The sequence below is a fragment of the Dufourea novaeangliae genome, unplaced genomic scaffold (assembly GCF_001272555.1).
Source record: "Dufourea novaeangliae isolate 0120121106 unplaced genomic scaffold, ASM127255v1 scaffold1, whole genome shotgun sequence".
Lineage (NCBI taxonomy): Eukaryota > Metazoa > Arthropoda > Insecta > Hymenoptera > Halictidae > Dufourea > Dufourea novaeangliae.
In genome coordinates this window covers 614,669-633,954 of record NW_015373885.1, presented here as the reverse complement: position 1 = coordinate 633,954, position 19,286 = coordinate 614,669, and the positions used below count along the sequence as shown (strand labels likewise).

Here is a 19,286-nt window from a genome sequence, read left to right as displayed (position 1 = left end):
TTAATATACATATATGTGTGGCGAGCGCTGCGTAATAGGGCGAATTCCGCGGAAGGGAATTAGGGAATGGCTCGAGCCGTTTCTAACTCGACCGACGCATAATAAAAACGTATCGACGACAGATTCCCGCCTTGTTGAGTGTACCCGGACCCTATCACCTCATATGTATTTGGTGCTACTACTCTAGATTTTGATCTAGTTCAATACCTTCATATGTATCGAGTATCTTGTGTATTGAAGGGTTACTTAACTCGTTGATATATGACAATGTTGACGATGTTCCAATATGTCCGCCTGTCTCTGTTTCTCTTTTTCATTTAGAGTACTTTGTCCTCGTTAGATCCTTTTTCCAGCGTTGTCTGGACGCGTCGAAATTTCCTGGATATATATTCTAACGAGTTCTCTCGATGCTTCAGAAAGCCCACTCGAATTGAATATAGGAATTGAAAGGGAGCAGTGGATTGGCAATAAACGCAATTTCGAAAGGATCGTTTTTTCTCTCCGTAATATCGTTAAATTCGAGCTATCAAGATGATTTTTTTATCAGCGAAACGACACGTTTCGTTGGAATAAAAATTAAAAGGATCGTTCAAATAACTAAAAGAGGTGGAACAGTTTTCCAGTGATTGTTCAGCGATCGTGTAATTCCCACGTTTCTTAGGAAAGTCTTGAGAAAACGTAAATCTTGATAAATATTGTCCAATGGGAGGGAGGGGGTGGGTTTTTCATATTTTTTTAGTTCGACATCAAAGCTAACGCATTCTTTCTGTTGTTTTTACGGATCCATCGTCCTTGGGTCTTTTAAACTTGTCTTTGTCGAAGCAACTAGCCCCCGGATACTCTTCACCGTTGCACGTTACGAGGCTCCCGGTTCCCCTCGGGCTTTTCTGTGAATGTACGATATCACGGAAAACGAACGCGAAGATAGATGATCTCCATACGGTATACTCAGTCAGAGAGGACGTAAGAAACGATGGGTCCATCAGAGTTCTCGTTCCATGATTCGATGGGTGAGTATTACTTTCTTTTAAGAACGCTTTTGTTACCACCAGTGGATTCGTTTGTCCGACGCCTTCGTCGTTTTCTTAGTACTTTAGCGGCAGAAACGGGCAAACTCAATGAAAAGATAAAGAAAATTTCATCATCAATTTCAATTAATTAAACGTGGAAATTCTAATTTTTATAATAAAATAACATTTCCTCTTGAATGAGTGGACACTTGACAAACAATTCCTTAATTTCATTAACTGTTATGGAGACAATCTTAGAGACTGGTGCTTTTCACTTTCAATTATTCAAATAAATTGTGCACAACTCTGGTTAGCGGAAAATTATCGTTTCCGCGTACATACATCCTCCATATGTTCACGCGAAATTTTCTTCAAATAAATCGGTACCCAAAGGCTTAACAATGTTCACGACGGTCTAGATCCGTCAGGTGTGAAACGTCCCCCAATAGGTACCATTTACCTTCTGCATTCGTGATCCCTCCAAGTTCCATTCGCCGATCCAAGTTGTTAAAGATCGATTTTCGATCGGTTCGCATGAGAACAGCTCCTCTGTTGATCGCAGGGAGGGAGCAGGTAGCGCGAAGACACGGGTGACATTTGGTGTTTCAACGGGGAAACGGTCCCGCTGCAGGTGCATCGGCTGCACCGGTTGCGTTGCGTCCGTCGAGGGTGGCTTTGACGCCGGTGCCGAGGAGAGGCGCAGAACGTGTTCGATCGACCCGCGAACGCGGCCCGAGTGGCCTCACACTGCGACAGAGTTCAGTCAGTCGCTGTTTGGCCATCGAGCCCGTCGAGTCCGAGCCGAGGTTCCTTCTCTCTTTCGTTTCCCTGTGAACACTCGCGAGTACCCTCGTGGGCAACTGGTTACCGATCACACGGAATCATATCCGATCGACCGTTGATTTTCGCGACTGGTTTCTTTCAGAAACGAAACACCTTTCGCAGACTTTTCGCTTTTCCGCGCGAAAACGCTCGTTCGTGGGACTAGTGTCTCTGGGACACATGGACTCCGAGACACGAGGTACGAAGGAGGGAACAGCGTGATGCACATTAGAGGTAATTTATTAATTTTTTTCTTTCGTTATTTTGACGCTGGAACTCTTTCGATTGATTCTGGGATCTCGAGTCTCGTGTTATTCAACTGTGAACGTATGTACTGTTTCTAATATTTATAAAGGGGGGGGGGACTGACGGAACTCCTTGGGGCTTTAGGTTAAAATGGGGTTGAGGCTGTAGTTTGTTGATCGTTAATGTTTAGTGTACGTCTATTCGATACCGTTGAAATAGGAGTGTATAATGTAAAGTTGTATGGAACTTATAGAACCGTGTGGCTAGGACGACAGTGTTGGTGAACGTGGGTCTAGAAATCAACAGTTACCAAGTTATTGGAATTTTATTATTCCTTCTTAGGATAGTTCTGTTAGTAGATGTATCTGTTCGTATATTAAATCATCCGAAAAATCAAACTTTTTATCGTAATTTCTTTAAAATTTCCAATGCTACGAGGGTGAACATTTTTCTCTTTATTTTTATGACTTTCAGTCTGACACAGTAATCATTAGAGCACCGTGTATTCTTGTAGGTATTTATCCACGTAAATTTTTCCCATTGATTTTTAAGCCGCGTTGTTGAAGATTTTTTTATGCGTTTTCGATTTTCTTTGGGTTTATCTTTATTCTATTTACAGCTAGTTCAGGTCGGTTTGAATGGTAGGCGTTGAAGCGCGTGCGACAGATTCGATGCGTTCGGGTTAATTCGCTGCATCTGCGATGAAAGTTTCTGGAGTCGGGGAGGGAGAGAGGCGACTGATATATAGAGTGATTCTAAACTATTCTCACAACATACTGCCGTATTCCGCGCTAGACAACCTAACGAAGTTCAACGAATCACTTTTACAGTGTCCTAGATTCCACACGGAAGAGTGTTGCAGCAATAGCTGTTAAAAAAGCGGGAAGTAATTCGCAACATTGATAAATCTTTAAACAGACTTTCAACTACATGTTCATAAATAATGCATTCCCCTACTGATAATCTATTTTTCAAAGCGTACAAGATTTATCTTAATCTCCTTCAGTATCTACAGACCCACACGTGTAGATTTAGTTAATTAAAAAAAACAGTATAGGTGAAGTAAATCAAAAACTCTGCCAAATTTTTTCTCTCTTAAATTGAATAATGTTACGTTTGTCAGGTTTTCAGAAGCACACTATTTTTTTAAGTTTCGGTGTTTTTAAGTTCAAGTGCAACTTTGCACGTAAAATCAAATTTTCGGAGCGTCGGCTGTTCTCGAACTGTGCTAAGGTCTTTAAACGATTGACTCTGGTCACTGAGCCACAGCCACGATTCAGTGATGTAATTTAACACTCATCAGACGCGTCGGTCGTTAGAAATTCTCACCCCTTCAAGTATCACGGATACATGTAATATAGTATGTGTTGTTCACTTGCCAACGTGTTCGAACAAAAGAAGCATAAGGCAGTCTTCATCAATTTCCATCCGAAGTCCCTCGTTAAGTTACGAAATCATTATTGGAATACGGTTTCAACGGCACTCTTCGCGGCGAGCAATTAACGTGACGTGCAAGCTAGTTAATTACTAGTATTAACGTCCCGAATTAATTAGCGTTTGTTTTTCCGGACTTCGCGCCTCCCCTGCGTGCCCGACGGTAAATTGTATACATCGAACCTGAGCGTAGCTACGATGCACGAAAGCTTAGAAACGGTAATTGGATTCGACTCGGTCTCTAAATTCCCGAACGTGCTGCGATACTCGACGAAACGTTATTAATAATCGTCGGCTCACCTTCATGTCGCGACGCTGTTACGCTTCTAATTAATTTCATTAACGAGGGGTTTCCGTCACTGCAATCATTTCGGAATAGACGCGCAACTGATAGTATCGGCATTGACGTCAGCCACTCAGAATTTCCGTATTAAGGTCGATTATTTGGGTTAAGAATTTCGTTTCCGAGGCTCTGCCGGGGGTAAGAAAAGTGTACGACGCAGCTTACCACAGGGAATGGATGTGTATACAGTTTCTGGCATCGAATATGTATCGCGCCAATGATTTTTACCGATTGTTTTATAAGACGGTCAGTTATTAGCGTCCAGAGTCACTCGATTATTACCATGAAACGATAATTTTCTAGGGATTGCAAAGGGAGCGATTTCTGATCACCTAAATCATATATCTCTCTATGAGTTATCAAACTGTATATTTGCGAGTAAACTCGGCTTCCGCTAGGGGAAAAAGTGGCGTAGAAGAAAGGCCTTCTACCACGAAATTTATTTCAAGTACTGAAATAAATGTTAAATCGAGTGTTAATTTCACATAAATTTCAGTCATTCCCGATACCAAGTGATAGGAGACCCTCCCCTACGCCACTTTTTCCCCTAGTGGAAGTCTAGTTTGCTCGCGTTAATAATTACTTAGTAATTCTTTGGAAAAAATTTATTACACGGTATCTACCAAACTGATCAGGGATTGGGTTCTGGAAACAAATCCTACTGTTATCCTCTCCCATATCAAGTATACATATCTCATCATTTCTTTTCGTAGTATATCGTCAGTTACAGGATACCACGTATTTCTCAATGCAACTTATTACGCGAGCCAGTATGATTGCGTTTCGAAGCCAGCACCGGCTGAAACGTCAGTCGATTGTGAACGCGTTTACCTGGTGAATGTGTGACGCGTGAATAATGGAGTAGTACGACGGCAATCACGCGAGCCTACCTGCAGCTCGACACACACCGTGTAGGCCGTGTGTATAGGACTTGGAATCGCCCTTGTAAGTTCAAAGGCCGGGTCGTTCCCGATGAAAACGCGTCCCCGTGGCCGCCTGTAATTCCGTTTTTTAATCAGACGATGGATCGACGGTCGTTGGCGAACTTCGAGCAAGTTTTCTATTCCGTGGGGAACTCGAGTGCTTGTTCGCGGACGTCGCCACCGACTTCGACGGGGTTGTTGTCTTTCATGTGATAGGCAGTTCGCTATATTATTGAATGATTTATTAACAATAGCAATGTAATCGCTTCGTTTGTCGTACGGTTGAAATGCAAGTCGATCGTTTTCTTTATTTCGAATGGTTGTGTCGAGCACGCTTTGGGGGGGAATATTAAGTTTTGGGGGTGAACCAGAGATTAGTGATTGGCGATACAGTATCGGTATTATGAATATCGATACTTTTCAATTTTGTATCGATATTTTATGTGATAATATATTCTAGTATCGATACTTAACCCATAAGTATTGAAATTTCGATGCAATCGGTGGATTTGAGGCAACGTAACAGGTCGTAAAGAAAATGGACCAATCACGAGCTTCCCAAAATGCTTGCGATTGGTCGATTTCATTTCCACATTATACGGATGTCGTCACATTATATGAATATCGATACTTTTCAAATTTGTATCGATATTTTATGTGATAATATATTTTAGTATCGATACTTGACTCATAAGTATGGAAATTTCGATGCAATCGGTGCATTTGAGGCAACGTAACAGGTCGTAAGGAAAATGGACCAATCACGAGCTTCCCAAAATGCTTGCGATTGGTCGATTTCTTTTCCACATTATGTCCGGAGAATCTGCCTTAGTAAATAGCTGCTTGAATAAATGATTTATTTTCATTTATGGATTTTATTACTTCTGATTTAATTGCAAGTATCGATACCCATAATATACTCTGGGTACCAATTCAAATGTATCGCCATCAATACCAGAGATGCTCCAGAAGTCCATTTTCTAGAATCGTGGATAATCGTGTCTTTCGCCATTAATATTGGAACACTTTCTACAAGAAGTGTACCCTCTACGGTGCAATTCACACGATGATAAAAATAAAACGAGGTTGCTGATCGACCATTCCGCGGGAAAGTCGATGTGTGAGCGCTGAAAATAACATATATAAATATTAGAATAGACCTTCTCGTTAATAACGCGCGCACGGTATACAGACATTCCTGTCCTCTATGTTTCGTTCAATTTAACACCGTTTTTCGTCTCGTTAAATCTATGAAAAATATGTCACTTAATTCTCGTTTCCCGGTAGCCTATCATTTCGTAGGTCAAAAGAGTCGAAATCGTTCGCAGATCTAGGAAGTTCGTCGAACAAAAATCTGTGTTAGTAGTTTATTCCAGTATATTACCATCGTGCAATCGTATTATCCGCAATTTTACAGGAATTCTCGAGGAACTAGAGGATTCATCGCGTTATGTAAACCGCCAACGTAACAGCTGCGGGACGTACATGTAAGCTCGTCGTGTTTCGGCATCCGTAGGGTATTAAAAATGGGATTTGAAACTAGTGATTCCTCCTTTTCTATAGATATTCATCTTAATTATGTAAGACCGTTGGATTGACAACAACATAACTACATAAGTTGTAGATTTACAAGCTCTAATAAAGTAACACAGTTCTAAGCTGTGCTTCATATTTACACGTTATTTTAAACAACTTAATTATTTCTTATACACATTATACTTTATTCCAATCTAGTTTCGATTATTTCTGTACTCACTTCACCGTGCAACTACGTGTAATTAATATTAATCTCCTGATTCTCTTGACGTCTGCAGTCTCTCGGATTATGTACATTGTTCTGAACAAGAATTCTGTACTCAACACAACTGCATATTTACTGTAAATGTTAAATATCAATACCAGCAACGTGGTACTTCACTTCGACTCAAAGAGAACCGAATAATATTCTTCTTTGCTGAATCGATTTTCAAATCGTCAACACGAGTTTGACTCGATGTTATAGGGGAACGGGTTAAAACAGTTAAAGCGGTTGAAAGGGTTTTACCAGAAATTATCGTGGCCATGTATACGTGGTTTCCTTGGCGAGCTGAAGAGAATGTAGAAATGTCCCGAGGCTTCCTAATGAGTTTGATTCTCGGGAACCGGTCCGTAATCGCGTCGTCGCGCAACAGAATCACCAGCAGCAGCACCCCTATTTCCGGGCGTTCTCGTTGTCGCGGAAACGGTTTTCCGCCTCGAAAAATAGCGGAACGAGAGATCTCGAGGGCACGCGTGAAATCCACCCCTTTTTCGCGGTGTGCTTGCGCGAGGACCACCTGAAAGCACTCCTTTTCAAAGTATACCACGCGTCGTAAGCTCTAAAAAAGTTTCGATCGAGATTAAGGTGACGAAATTGTTGAGCAATCAGTTTGTTATTCCTTTCTTTATTTAATGTTACTGACTCGTCCCGTTGGATGAGGTATGGGCTGGTGAAAGTCCAAGAAACGATTGCACCACAATTGAATTTCGTTTCTATTATTGTCGCGATTGAGGTAGAAAAGTAGCCGGCTGAAGATTGGAGGGAAAAGTTTAAATCCTCCCGAAGGTTGGAGGAAAATTCCCGTAATATGAACCAGCCCGTGTCGCGATCCTCGACAGGAACGCTTCGACGGGAGAAAACGAGTTCCTGCGGGCGATTTACGCCGGAAACCTTTGTGCTCGGTAACCGTAGCTGGTGGAATTTCTGTGTTTATCTCCGGACTACTCTGCATTTTGTTACTTACCGTTTCCTTCAAGTGTTTCGGGGAACGATGGAACTCTGGCGAGCTTCATTTAATTCCGTTTCGAATGTTTTTCCTCGGGGATGCTGGAGTTTTTGTTGAACGTCCCCTGAAAAATCCTCGACAAGCGGCACGAACATCGTCTTAAGTTTTTGTTTTCTTCTTTTTCTTTTCGGCAGATACACGCGGGAAACATTTCGCGATAATTAATCCGTAAAATGCTCCGTGAAGTTTTATTCACCCTTGTTGTATCGTATCATCCCTTAAATAATATTTTTTCTCCGTTATTGACTCCCAGGTGGCCTCTTGGGATTATTGTACTTGATATTTATACGTACGAATTATTCCTTCGGGCACGGCGATATATAGACTGCGGATTTTATGAATTTATAGCTTACAGGGCTCTTTGAGAAATAGTATAGAACGAGACTTTCATCAAGTGTAACGAGTTTTCTATTTTACTCCGAATCCAATAACATATTTAACGAAAGATAAAAATTCCTACGTAGGTTTTTGTGTTTATGAATTACTTTAGACAATAACATTTTACATAAAAGTTCGTAGTCTAGTGATACAACATTTGAAGAGGGTGAAACGTAATTTCTGTACCTGTCAAATCGTTTCTTAATCGGGACACTAGATGTCGTAAGATGATTCAAACATCGCCCCCTAAACGCGTGATAATGTTTTCGACGGTTTTGGGTCACTGTTTCCGTTAGATCGCGAGGAATTATGCGCAATCAAAGATGACGGGATTAATCTCGAAAGAGTCTTGGCGATAATGCGTGTCATTTTGCGGGCAATCAAGCGGTTAAGGTCGTCGGCGACGTAGGACAATTATCCCGCGTTAGGATCAATCAGAGGAGTCCCACGCGAAATTGATCCGAACGGCGTGGAAAATATACGCGATTATTCTGATTTCTGTCGGGCAGATACCATGCTCCTTGGCACACTGCGTCGACGGAGGTTGCTGGAGTAGTCAGTTCACGTCGATTCACCGCAGGCACGGCAGCGAATAAATCGCCACCTTTGGCATCGCCTAAACGACCAACCGAGGACCATGAAGAGATCTTCGAGCTTCCACTCGAGGTTCCTAGCTTGGATTTTCTGCCTGTTCGCCGTTCTACTTCTACCATCGAGGACAAGTAAGTAGGATGATTACCACGAGTACCGATCAACAGCGATTTAAACTTGCGGACCGTTTGATACGAGCTTTCGATTGGTTCTCTTCGGGCAAATAAAGATAATTTAATTTAATTCATACGGGTGAGATATTTGATTTAAAACGTTATGGAGATTTTCATTTTAAACGTATAAGAATAGAATTCAGATAGATATAAAAATACATTGGTACTTAACCTAATAATGATTATAACTATGTTACCCTATTATAGAGAACACTGTGTAATTCAGACCTTAAGATTCAGATTTCAAGAGTTTTCACCTAGTTTACCAGAACTGGCGTGTCGTCTGGTGTTTCTAGAATACTCGAGAGTAAGGATGTTTCGGATTGTTGATTTTAAAGAGGATAGTCCTGGTAGATACGAAGCGATAGTACAATTAGCAGGTATTAATTTGGTGGGGATGAATGTTGAGGAGCCGTTATAAACGTGCTTGTTCGACCTTCTGTTGAAAGCGCACAGAGACGTTCGAGGAACTGCGAGAATGCGTGGACAATGCATGCGATGCGATTCAATCTAGGCCTGAAGATCCTGCATGCCGATAAGGGGCACATCGAACACCTACCATAGCAATGTACCGAGAATACTATTACGGTTTCCGTAGGAAGCATCAGACATAAGTTGAAACAGTATATGTGTCTTGTATTTCATTCGATAATTAACTCGAACATGTGAATCGACGTGTGTTCCACAGCGGTGCGATTGGTAATCGACTTAGCGTTGATGGAAACAAGTTAATCCTCATCGATGATTAATTGATTTATCGGACTAACATTCCGTCTGATGTATCGAACAACGGGAATGTTTTACGAGGATGAAGCATGTATTACGGTGATAATTCCCGTGTCAATCATTCGTTCATATTGGAAGGTAGAAGTTCAAATCAATTTCAATGGGTTGGTGGCATTTGTAGGCTGGTTAGTTATTCCGACGTCTCGGTTGAAAATAGATTCAGATCTTCCACTGAATCTTCTCCATTTTTGGAGGATGATAACGTCGATGGGAAATTCGATTATGCGTCAACAATTTTATTACTACGTGACATTTTGAATAACGTGCAGAGGAATACGAAATCTATTGTTATATACCTTGTGTTGTCCAGAATGCAATTAAGCCACGCGCATGGTCATTGACGGTCTTAGTACAGTTGTCGACGATCGTTTCAGGCGCCTTGGAGGAGAACTGTACGGACTTTCAAGGTGGAACCGTTCGACACGGCCTCCTTTATGTACCAGGACCTGCGGTTTGCAGTCTGTGCGTCTGCTACCATTCGGAGCCAATGTGGTGTCAAGCCATCTACTGCACGCCACCCTATGTGAGTATTCCCGTCGGAATCGGTATCGGTTTGTCGACAGCGCCTTCCAAGTGTTTTTATCGGTTTCGAGCGACAACTTGACAGAAACTTTGGATTCCATTACAAACGGAACTTTAACAGTCAAACTGTTTGACACCTGGGTTAATTTTAACTCGAACTTACAACGACTTTATTTAACTAGTACGGGCCTAACGATTGTCTATTTTTTGAGGGCCAAGAGGGTTTTCATTCAATACTACTTGTTGATGCTGTTTACACGCTGACTACCGAAACTTATTTAACCAAACGAATGTCTTTGTTTGGCTCCGTAGAATCTCCACAGAATGATCGTTATGACGTTCACCAAATTTAATAGACGATAGAAATCATTGATCGAATTAACTTACGCTAGGATCAGTTCTCACGGATTCATCGAAGTTGTTCTAATTCCGCGAATCATCAATGGTACACATGTATCTCTACGTACAAAAATACCATTCAGGGAAATATTTTATAATAATTGGAGTGCCGACGTTATTAAACCGATCGATTGTACCTCCGACTAGAACTGGGTTAACCATTTATAATTTACATCCACCTTCCTATGATATTCCATTAAGTCACTGTTATCTTGCGTGTCAGCCGCGTTCTGTAAACTCGAGGATTGAATAAAAGATTTCGCGGTTTTCCATCCGATCAGAACAATTCCCGTGAAAACGCGATCGCGGGAATAAATCGATGCAACGTATTAAAAATGACGTACGAGGTCTGATCAAAAAATTCCAGGACTTATTTTTTATAAATTTATTGAAAATTCGTACAAGTTATTCAACACTGTCCCCTTCAAAGTACTCCCCATGGCAAGCTATACATTTTTCCCATCGCTGTTTCCATTGCTGGAAGCATCGGGAAAACGCTTCTTCTGAAATGCTGTTTAGTTCCATCAGCGATTTTTCTTGTATTTCGTCAATCATGTGAAATCTCTTTCCTTTCAGCGGGTACTTAAGCTTTGGAAACAGGAAAAAGTCCGCAGGGGCCAGATCGGGAGATTAGGGGGGCTGGGGTAAGACTGTCATGCTGTTTTTTGTGCAAAAATCATGAATGAGCAGGGCCGAATGAGCGGGTGCATTGTCGTGATGCAAAAGCCATTCCCTGCTTTGCCAGAGTTCAGGTCTTTTCCTCCTCACTGCCTCGCGCAAGTTTCTCAGGGTTTCGCGGTAACGAAAACGATTAATCGTCTCACCTTGCGGAAGAAATTCGTGATAGACAACACCCTTCCAGTCAAAGAAAACTGTGAGCATGACTTTCACATTCGATCTCACCTGGCGAGCTTTTTTGGGTCTCGGAGAAGATTTTGACGTCCACTGTGATGATTGGGTCTTGGTCTCGACGTCGTACCCGAAAGCCTCCCGTAACATTTGAAAAGTTTCCGTGATTATTTTTTTCAATTTCACACAAAATTGCACACAAATGCGTTGTTCTTCTTTTTCATTCATCTTAAAATCGCTGAACGCAAATATCTTGTTTCACTGAAACAGCTGTAGATTTTCACCCAAGAAGATTATCGAAATTTTGCAAACTCGGTCGTCCTCAGGAAGGTTAGGACTAACATTTAAAACAATTTCACCACGCTCCGACCTTTCGTTGGCGCGCAATTTAAACAGTCCTGGAATTTTTTGATCAGACCTCGTATCTATTACTACGATGAAAAAAAAAAATACCGTTAACATCCTCCTGTCGAATACTCTTTTAACAGATGGCCGTCGAAAAGTCCTTCGTTCGGACGGGAATTATTCGATCCTATCGTCCGATAACGAAGGGAAAAAAAAGTCATCCGATTTCGAGATTCTCTCACCGCTCCGGTCGCTTATTATCCGTTGAAATACGCCCGGAACAAATGAATGGGGCTGCATATATGGATCGGAACGAAAAAATCAGAGAGAGCGAGAGAGAAAAGGGTGGAATGTTATTCGAAGCGTGAGGGAATTGCGTCGCATCGAAGCGTGCGGAATCGATTACGCGACACGGATGCGACTGGTGTAAATGATTTTAATGAGCTCGCTTTCGCGGATGAAATTCCGAATCCTCGAGGGTCCCCCGGTTCAGAGGGGTGTGTGCGAGCACGCGCGCTGTCGTTGTCGAATTGTCGTAAAAATATCACCGTATTAACGGGTCAATTACTCGGCACTCTGTCGAGCAGGAAGAAGGGGCGGCGAGAACATCTTGCCTTTTGAATGGTTGACGTTTCTGAGCTCGCGGCCCGTGAAATTGCCAGATAATTTAATTAAACCACGAATTAGAGGGTCCACTCGACCCAACGTGTTTTCCGCCGGTGATTGCAGAACGGAGCGAGGCTTCTTTGAATTCGTCGACTCGCCGAAATCATCGCGCGAACCTCTTTTAGAGGCTTCGACACCCTTCGACGATGCTTTTGGACGAACTTTTTGATTATTAGGTCGAATTCGATTCTGTGCAGGACGTCCCAGTCGACTTTAAATCTATTCACGAAATTCCAAGATGGCGGACAGATGAAATGTCTATGCGCGTGGTTTCGAATATTAATTTTTGTTGTTGTTTAATGAGAAAGGTCTGCCTGGAGAATCGCAATTAACGGCCATTACGCGTATTATCCGTAGCTCTCCGATGTTATTAAGCGTGGGGGTTCAAAGAGTCGGGGATAAAATAATGAGTGTCATCCGTTTAACGGGGGTATTCATTGCGGGTCGATGCTTTTTTTTTTGTCTTTGCGTCATTCGTTTCCAGCGAATCTATTTTATCGGGGAAAGACTGCGAGTTGTGATTAAAGTTTGTTCCCGAAATTAATTACCGTTCGTTGGGAAGGTTGCATTTACCGCGAGAACTTTTGCCTATGTCGGATAGCGGGCAAAGTATTTCCAATGTAAGGGATTAATCCGAGGGAACGTTGGAATAATATTGTCCAGGCAGGAAGAATAATGAGTTTTCTTTCTCGATGGTTATCCAGAACCCTTATTACAGAGGCTTGTTTCTTCTGACGCTTCGGTAGTCCAAACAGTTTAGTTGCTGCCCAACGAAACAATGTGAAGTAGTATTTTATCGTTCGCCTCTCTCGTAACGGACGAAGAAAATACTCTCGTAGAGTAAGATCTTTCCCCCCTGTTTTTCGTTAAATATTTTTGTTTCTACCGCCAAGGAGTCGAAACGGTGGTTAAAGTTTCTTCCCTTGAATCAATTGTATCGTTCGCAGGAAATTCTATTATCGCAAAGAACGTCTTCGAATTACGCTGGCGACGATGATTCGACCTTTTCCGTTTCGGATAATTCCTCTTGATCGCCTAATACACCGACTTCTATCGGTACACACGCAATTTCTGCGAGAGTCCTTATGCGATATTTATGAACGGAGAACGGGGTAGTTCGTTTCCGCTAATAATTCAATAACTGAGAGCTTTCACGGGTGCAAGTGAACCGGATGTTAAACGAATACGAGCGACAAACAGAAAATTGCAACGTTGAAACGAGAGAAAAAAGTCTTCGTTAGGGGGAAAAAAACACGGTAATAATTATCGGTACTTAGAAATTAATGAAACAGTCGTTCACCGGCTTTGACGTAAAGGGGTAGCGGGCTTTTTTATGAAAATTCCTCGGCTCGCGACTGTAGTGGTTTCCTTTGAAATCAATACCTATACGTAATCTCGCAATCAATGTCTCCATCTAAAGTGGCGTTCTGACGCGTGGATTTTACATTCCAATTTTCTCGTCCGTATTTTACGCAGTCGAATCGAACTCCAATCGTTTACTATGAGAATACACGTGCAGGGTGTCCAATTAGTTTCAATTGATCGGTGAAAAAAAAAGAAAAGCGACATAGACAAATAGCAGGATTTTTATAAGGGAAGCAGACGATATTTATTTATGTGTCGTAGTATACAGGTAACAACCGCGAAATTTGATAATCCTAATGACTTAAAATCGGTTAACGAACGATTTTCGTGAAACCTTTTATTTCGTTGTAATTAAGCACTTGTAAAAACTTTACGAACTTTCTGCACGATTAATCATGATTTATTAACAAATCAAATTTGTTGGATTTCCCGACCTTTTCAACGTTGGAAGTTTTAAACTTCGTGTTCCTGCGTTCAGTGTTCAAGCTTCGCCTCTGAAAGCTTTTTGTGTTCGGAAGTTAAAACTTAGTCATAATAAATTTCATTTTTATATTCATAAATCAGAGCCAACATCGAGAAAGGAACGCGACGCCAGTAAATACGCAGACATGGTTCTCGAGATTATTGAAATTTTAGAATAGCACGAAGAACGGCGGGCTCATTTGCAAACATCCACCGTGAAACGCGTCGTTTCCATTTTCGCAGCCGGAAACACGACATTCCCGGTAATTATACGAGTTACGATCGGGGTTAGGAACCACGGTCGGCACGAAACCTTCCAGACGCTTTATCTCTGATAAACGGACCTCGCGATCGAAGATAGTTTTTAATAAACGCCGCATGCGAGGAACCCGGTCGGTCAATTTCTTTTTCAGGAAATGGTCGCCGTTTTAGCGAAACCGTGAAATGTGAGAACCGTTAAATGTCATTTTGACGAATGGAAGTTCGAGGAAACCGATACGGCGGTGCACACGATAATAGGACGATTTCTCGGACTAAAATAAGAGAATAAAATTCAGACCATAGCTTTATTGTAATCGATTTTGTTTTCGAGAAAATCAGTTTCGTATCACTGAAGACAATTTCTAGTCACCTATATAAGCACGAATAACACGTAGGAAATTTACAATACGAACACTCGATACGAATGATTAACCCTTTAATTAAATAAAGATATTCAACAGACCTATTTTTTACATTTTTCAATTTTTTTTATTCATTTCTGGAGGGAGTAGATATTTGACTTTCTCAACTGAAAACGTTAGATATTAATCGGTAACCAAATTTGATGCACTTTTATGAGTGTTGCATTGGTGCAGCTTCTATTTAATACGAGAATTAACGAATTATTTCGAGTGATAAATACATTCAGTTCTCTTATCTTTGCCCTTCAAGCTTCGTGAAATATCAGACGGTGTAGCGTGATGTGAAAAAATAAGGTTTTACTCGAACATTTGTGAACGATTAGCCGATTACAGTCACGAACTCGATCGGTTGAAAGGTGGACAGCCGTCACGGCCGACGGATTTCTCCGTTCTAGGGCCAATTAATGGTACTTCCGTGGTCGATAGGGTTGCCGTGTTTCCACCCGATGTTTCCGTAAACAGACATCTAACTTATTTACGGAATCGCGGTAACACGATTGCCGTCGGGACGGTGTAATGCTGTTAGTAATCGCTTTATTGAATTTTCACTTAATGTGACATCGTCAAGCCCTATAACGTGATTTTTCCCCTGTCGGTAGTCTGGTTGTATTTTCTGTGCTTCCGTCGGCGACCACGCGAAGCGTCACAACATTTGCATGAAATTGATCCTTCCAACCTTGTTCACCGAGCATGACAGAATCCGTCTGCCCCATCACCCGTGAAATTATTTTTGATAGAAGCGGGGAATATTTTCGGAGCTTTTTTGTCGCGTAGTTTGACGGCTGAAAGCTCGTTCGCCTGTTCGAAAGTTACTCGCAAATTCCCAACAGAATGGCCAACAAATTCTGATAAAATACAGATTAATGCATTCGAAAGTTATTCGAATTATAGCACGCTGTGCAGCATTTATCTTCTTTTTTTTTTATGAAGCACCGTATGATCGATAACGCAAATAAGTTTCGTGAAAAATGGGCGAGTCACTCGAGTAAGGTCATGGAAAATGTATTTGCCGTTGAAACGAAGGATCACGTCGGAAAATTCTACTTAATGGCTCGTACAACTCACGGGTTTTCAACTCGTGAGCCTAATCGATGAAATCTCGTTCTTGATAGGATTACACGTGTACCGAGAGACTTTACCACTTCCCTGCTCGGCGTTTCTGAACAATCGCCGTGGTTGAGCGACGACGTTAGTATGCCCAGGGTGAAAATTTCATTTCACGGCGCAATTCCCGTGTTTGCGTGGAAAACCATGCGAGATCGATATGGTAGACACGTGGGCACTTAGTGACGGCGTATACTATATGCAAACGGAATGTTTGTTCCGTACAAAGCGTAGCCTTGTTCGTTAGATAATGCATTTATCTTAAACGTTTATTTCTAAATGATTGCTACAAAACAGGAAATAGGAATCGTATGAGATTAAAAATTACAAGTTCTATTCAACTGATCCAGGATTTACTGTAATCTAAAATGTACAATAAATAAAAAGTCAACAAGTGAGGACCTTTACCATTTCAGTAATTGTAAAACAAGGAATTTAAAATCCGTCATTTTGACGATTTCTGTGATTCTAATGTTAAAAATCAGTGTATTAAAAATATTAAGATAAAACGTAGAATCGATCGGTTTGGTTCTCGGAGAGGCTCGTGTGCACGCTATATAGCTGTTTTCTCTGATAGACCTTTAGGCATTCTTCTCAGCGTGCCAGTGGTATTTCTCAACGGGGATTTTCGCCGTTGAGCAGGAAGCAGGATCAGCGTGGCGTCAGTTCGTATCTCGGTAGCTAGGAATAGTTAACATCCGCCTAAACGCCTCGAATCACGTAGTCGTTCCCGTTCCCCCGATATTCAGGCCAACCAGACCCGCCTGTGTTCTCGCATGCGACGACTTTTATGCTAATCCCGCCGCCGCGCAGTTACAATATCTTTCACCCGTTTACAAGAAAACGACTAAACTGGCAGTTGCGTGCCCGCCGACGACGCAGTCTACTCGCGATACCTGCACGATATACGTACCCACGCCGCGGTTGATTTCGCTGAACCATATTCTTACATCTTCGTGCCAGTTTCGAACCGAAAATAGAACGCGGTATTGCGCCCCGTATCCGATATAAATCCTCGTTGCTCGCGGAACGCGCGCTCTGCGGCACTTCTGAACGCGTTGTTGATCAATTAGGAAAATCTTGCGTCGATCGTTCCCGTTCATTCTACTAATTGCCAGTTATATTTTCAACAGTCTTCGAATCCCTATATCGATCGAGTGATTCTAGCTTTCCTTTGACTCTCGAACGACGACGATTGGGGTGTAATTTTGACACCGAGTTTTCGAGAATCTCATTCAACTTAACAGCTTCTGATAATTAATTTAAGTTAGTAGTTTATATTAAAAAAAAAAAGAAAAACAATAGGTGTGGGATCGGGAACTACATACCCAACAAAGGAGCAAATAACATCTTTTGAAAATGGAGGGTTCCGTGGAGCAGTGTAGTATCCTACATAGGTCTGTTTAGTATCCGTTTAGTATCCATATTTTCGACTACAAAATAACGAGATACAACATACATATCGAACCTCTTAAAGAATGAATTGAAGGTCGGGGTGTTTAAAGGATGGATTTTAAGGATGTTCTGCAATAATGCGGTAATTCGAGTTTCTTCTCTTGGATATCTTCCATTTCTTCAATCAAACATGTTGATTTGAATGATTCTTATTCTTCACCGTCTTACCGTTACACGAAGCGGAACGTTTCAAGCTACATTTCATTCGTGATCCATTAAGTCTGATACACCGTGCCCGTTCCTTCGAGCGATGGATAACTCGAATCTGCTCGAGACTTCCTGGCAGCGAAGTATGTACATATTTCGGGACAATACATCGGGCTATTCATACTTTTATTTTGTATACCCGTGCTCGTAGACGTCTCGGTCGTAAATAATTTCGCGCAGTTGCCCGCCGATTAAGCGTGCAATAAGATACGAGGCCACTGCGGGCGAATCGCCGCGTCGGACTGCAGCATCAAGAGAGGAGGAGTCTTTTTTTTTGGGGGGCAGGAAACAGGGACATGCATTGTTGAAAATAGGAAGCACACAACAGAAACGACGGTTTGACTATGTTCTGTTCATTTTTATTTCTTCATGTTGCACACGGATAAACCAGCAGATCCGTCTGAATACGGCGGTAGCGTAAAGCGAAGCGCAGGCTTCGAGCCAAGTGTATGCACCCTTAGGTGTCGGTGTGTGTATATGGTCTTTTTACTCGAGCTTCTCTCTTGAGGAAAAGCAACGTTCCTTTAACCATTCGGCCCGTCAAAAACACGTATAACCATTTAAGAAACAAATCTCCCAGATAACCGCTCGGTCTACCATACCCAATTTACAAAACTAAAGGAACTACCTATCCGTTAAATACCTAACTCAGACTCTAATGTCAAGAGCAGCCGCAGGTTTACCATCTTGGAGGCCCTTAATAGCCGCCACGGAATTCTCCGAGGAACCTATTAAAAACGATTCAACCCAATTCCCTTCCCAGACATTACCATTCCGTCAGCGGGGGCTGGTTTCCAGATGAAAAAGAAATCTAACCAGCCGTCATCGGTGGTTCCCGCCATCCAGATCCGTTTCATCCGTCCCCCAACCCCTCCCGTTTGCCGATGGTATCTTCCATCATCTTTCCAACCGTTCTATTCTATTCCACGCGGCCTGGATTCCCGGCGTTGAAGCCCCGTTGAATGGCAATTGACCGGTCAATCGATCCTTCTGTCACAGAAATGCAAGAGGTTTCGGGTCGGCGAGCGTTGCTGCGAGTTCGAGTGCCTGGACGGGACGGACGCGGACTGGACCGGGCCGGATCTGATAATCGCCGCGGGATCGTCGAGGATCGCGGAACAGGGCGCGGTCTGGCTGATCGGGATGATCGCCCTGCTGAAGGCGCTCTAGTTCCCGCGGTTTTCATCCACGTTGTACGGCGACGCAACGTCGAACGGACACGACGCGTCGACGAGATTCGGCCTTTGGAAACGTGACGACACGGCGACGAGCATCGAGCAACCAGGGATGCTGGGAGGAAGGTACGGGGCGTAGCGTGTTGTCCGATGAAACGTCTCACGTTCAATCGGGTGATTACGGTTTCCGCGAGGGGAATGTTACCGAGTCACATGGGATTGTCCTCTGACCATTTTATATATCATGAAAGCTTTTTAGTAAATTGATCTTTCCTCACCCCGTCAACCCTTGTACGCTTCTTGAGCCATTATTACTTTGTTAATTCACGTCCGGTTGAACAGAGTATAATTGTTAATTTTTTATCGTTCTGTTCGGTAGCATTTTGCTACCCTGTCTTCCGACCGTTTAGCTCCTCCTATTTGATATCGTTTCTGCGTCTACACTTTATCTTTATGTGATATTTTTGGCCGCGAGAAATTTTACGAACCACGATGTCAGAGGATGCACAGCTCGTGATTACGAGGTGTTGCTACAGAGAGAATA

General features: G+C 42.4%; 1 protein-coding gene across 1 annotated transcript; it reads left to right on the top strand.

The window, feature by feature from the left end:
- The first annotated feature begins 1,977 nt into the window (after window positions 1-1,977).
- On the top strand, window positions 1,978-19,286 carry LOC107193721. The gene is made up of 4 exons (XM_015583227.1): window positions 1,978-2,066; window positions 8,470-8,682; window positions 9,885-10,033; window positions 18,567-19,286. The coding sequence occupies exons 2-4, from the start codon at window positions 8,598-8,600 to the stop codon at window positions 18,735-18,737; spliced, it is 405 nt and encodes a 134-aa protein (XP_015438713.1). The 5' UTR covers window positions 1,978-2,066; window positions 8,470-8,597; the 3' UTR covers window positions 18,738-19,286.

Excerpts from the sequence above, each read along its gene's own strand:
- LOC107193721 (XM_015583227.1), top strand. The coding sequence starts at position 8,598 with ATGAAGAGATCTTCGAGCTTCCACTCGAGGTTCCTAGCTTGGATTTTC. Across the intron at positions 8,683-9,884 it reads ACTTCTACCATCGAGGACAA|GCGCCTTGGAGGAGAACTGT; the intron begins GTAAGTAGGATG and ends CGATCGTTTCAG. Across the intron at positions 10,034-18,566 it reads TCTACTGCACGCCACCCTAT|AAATGCAAGAGGTTTCGGGT; the intron begins GTGAGTATTCCC and ends CTTCTGTCACAG.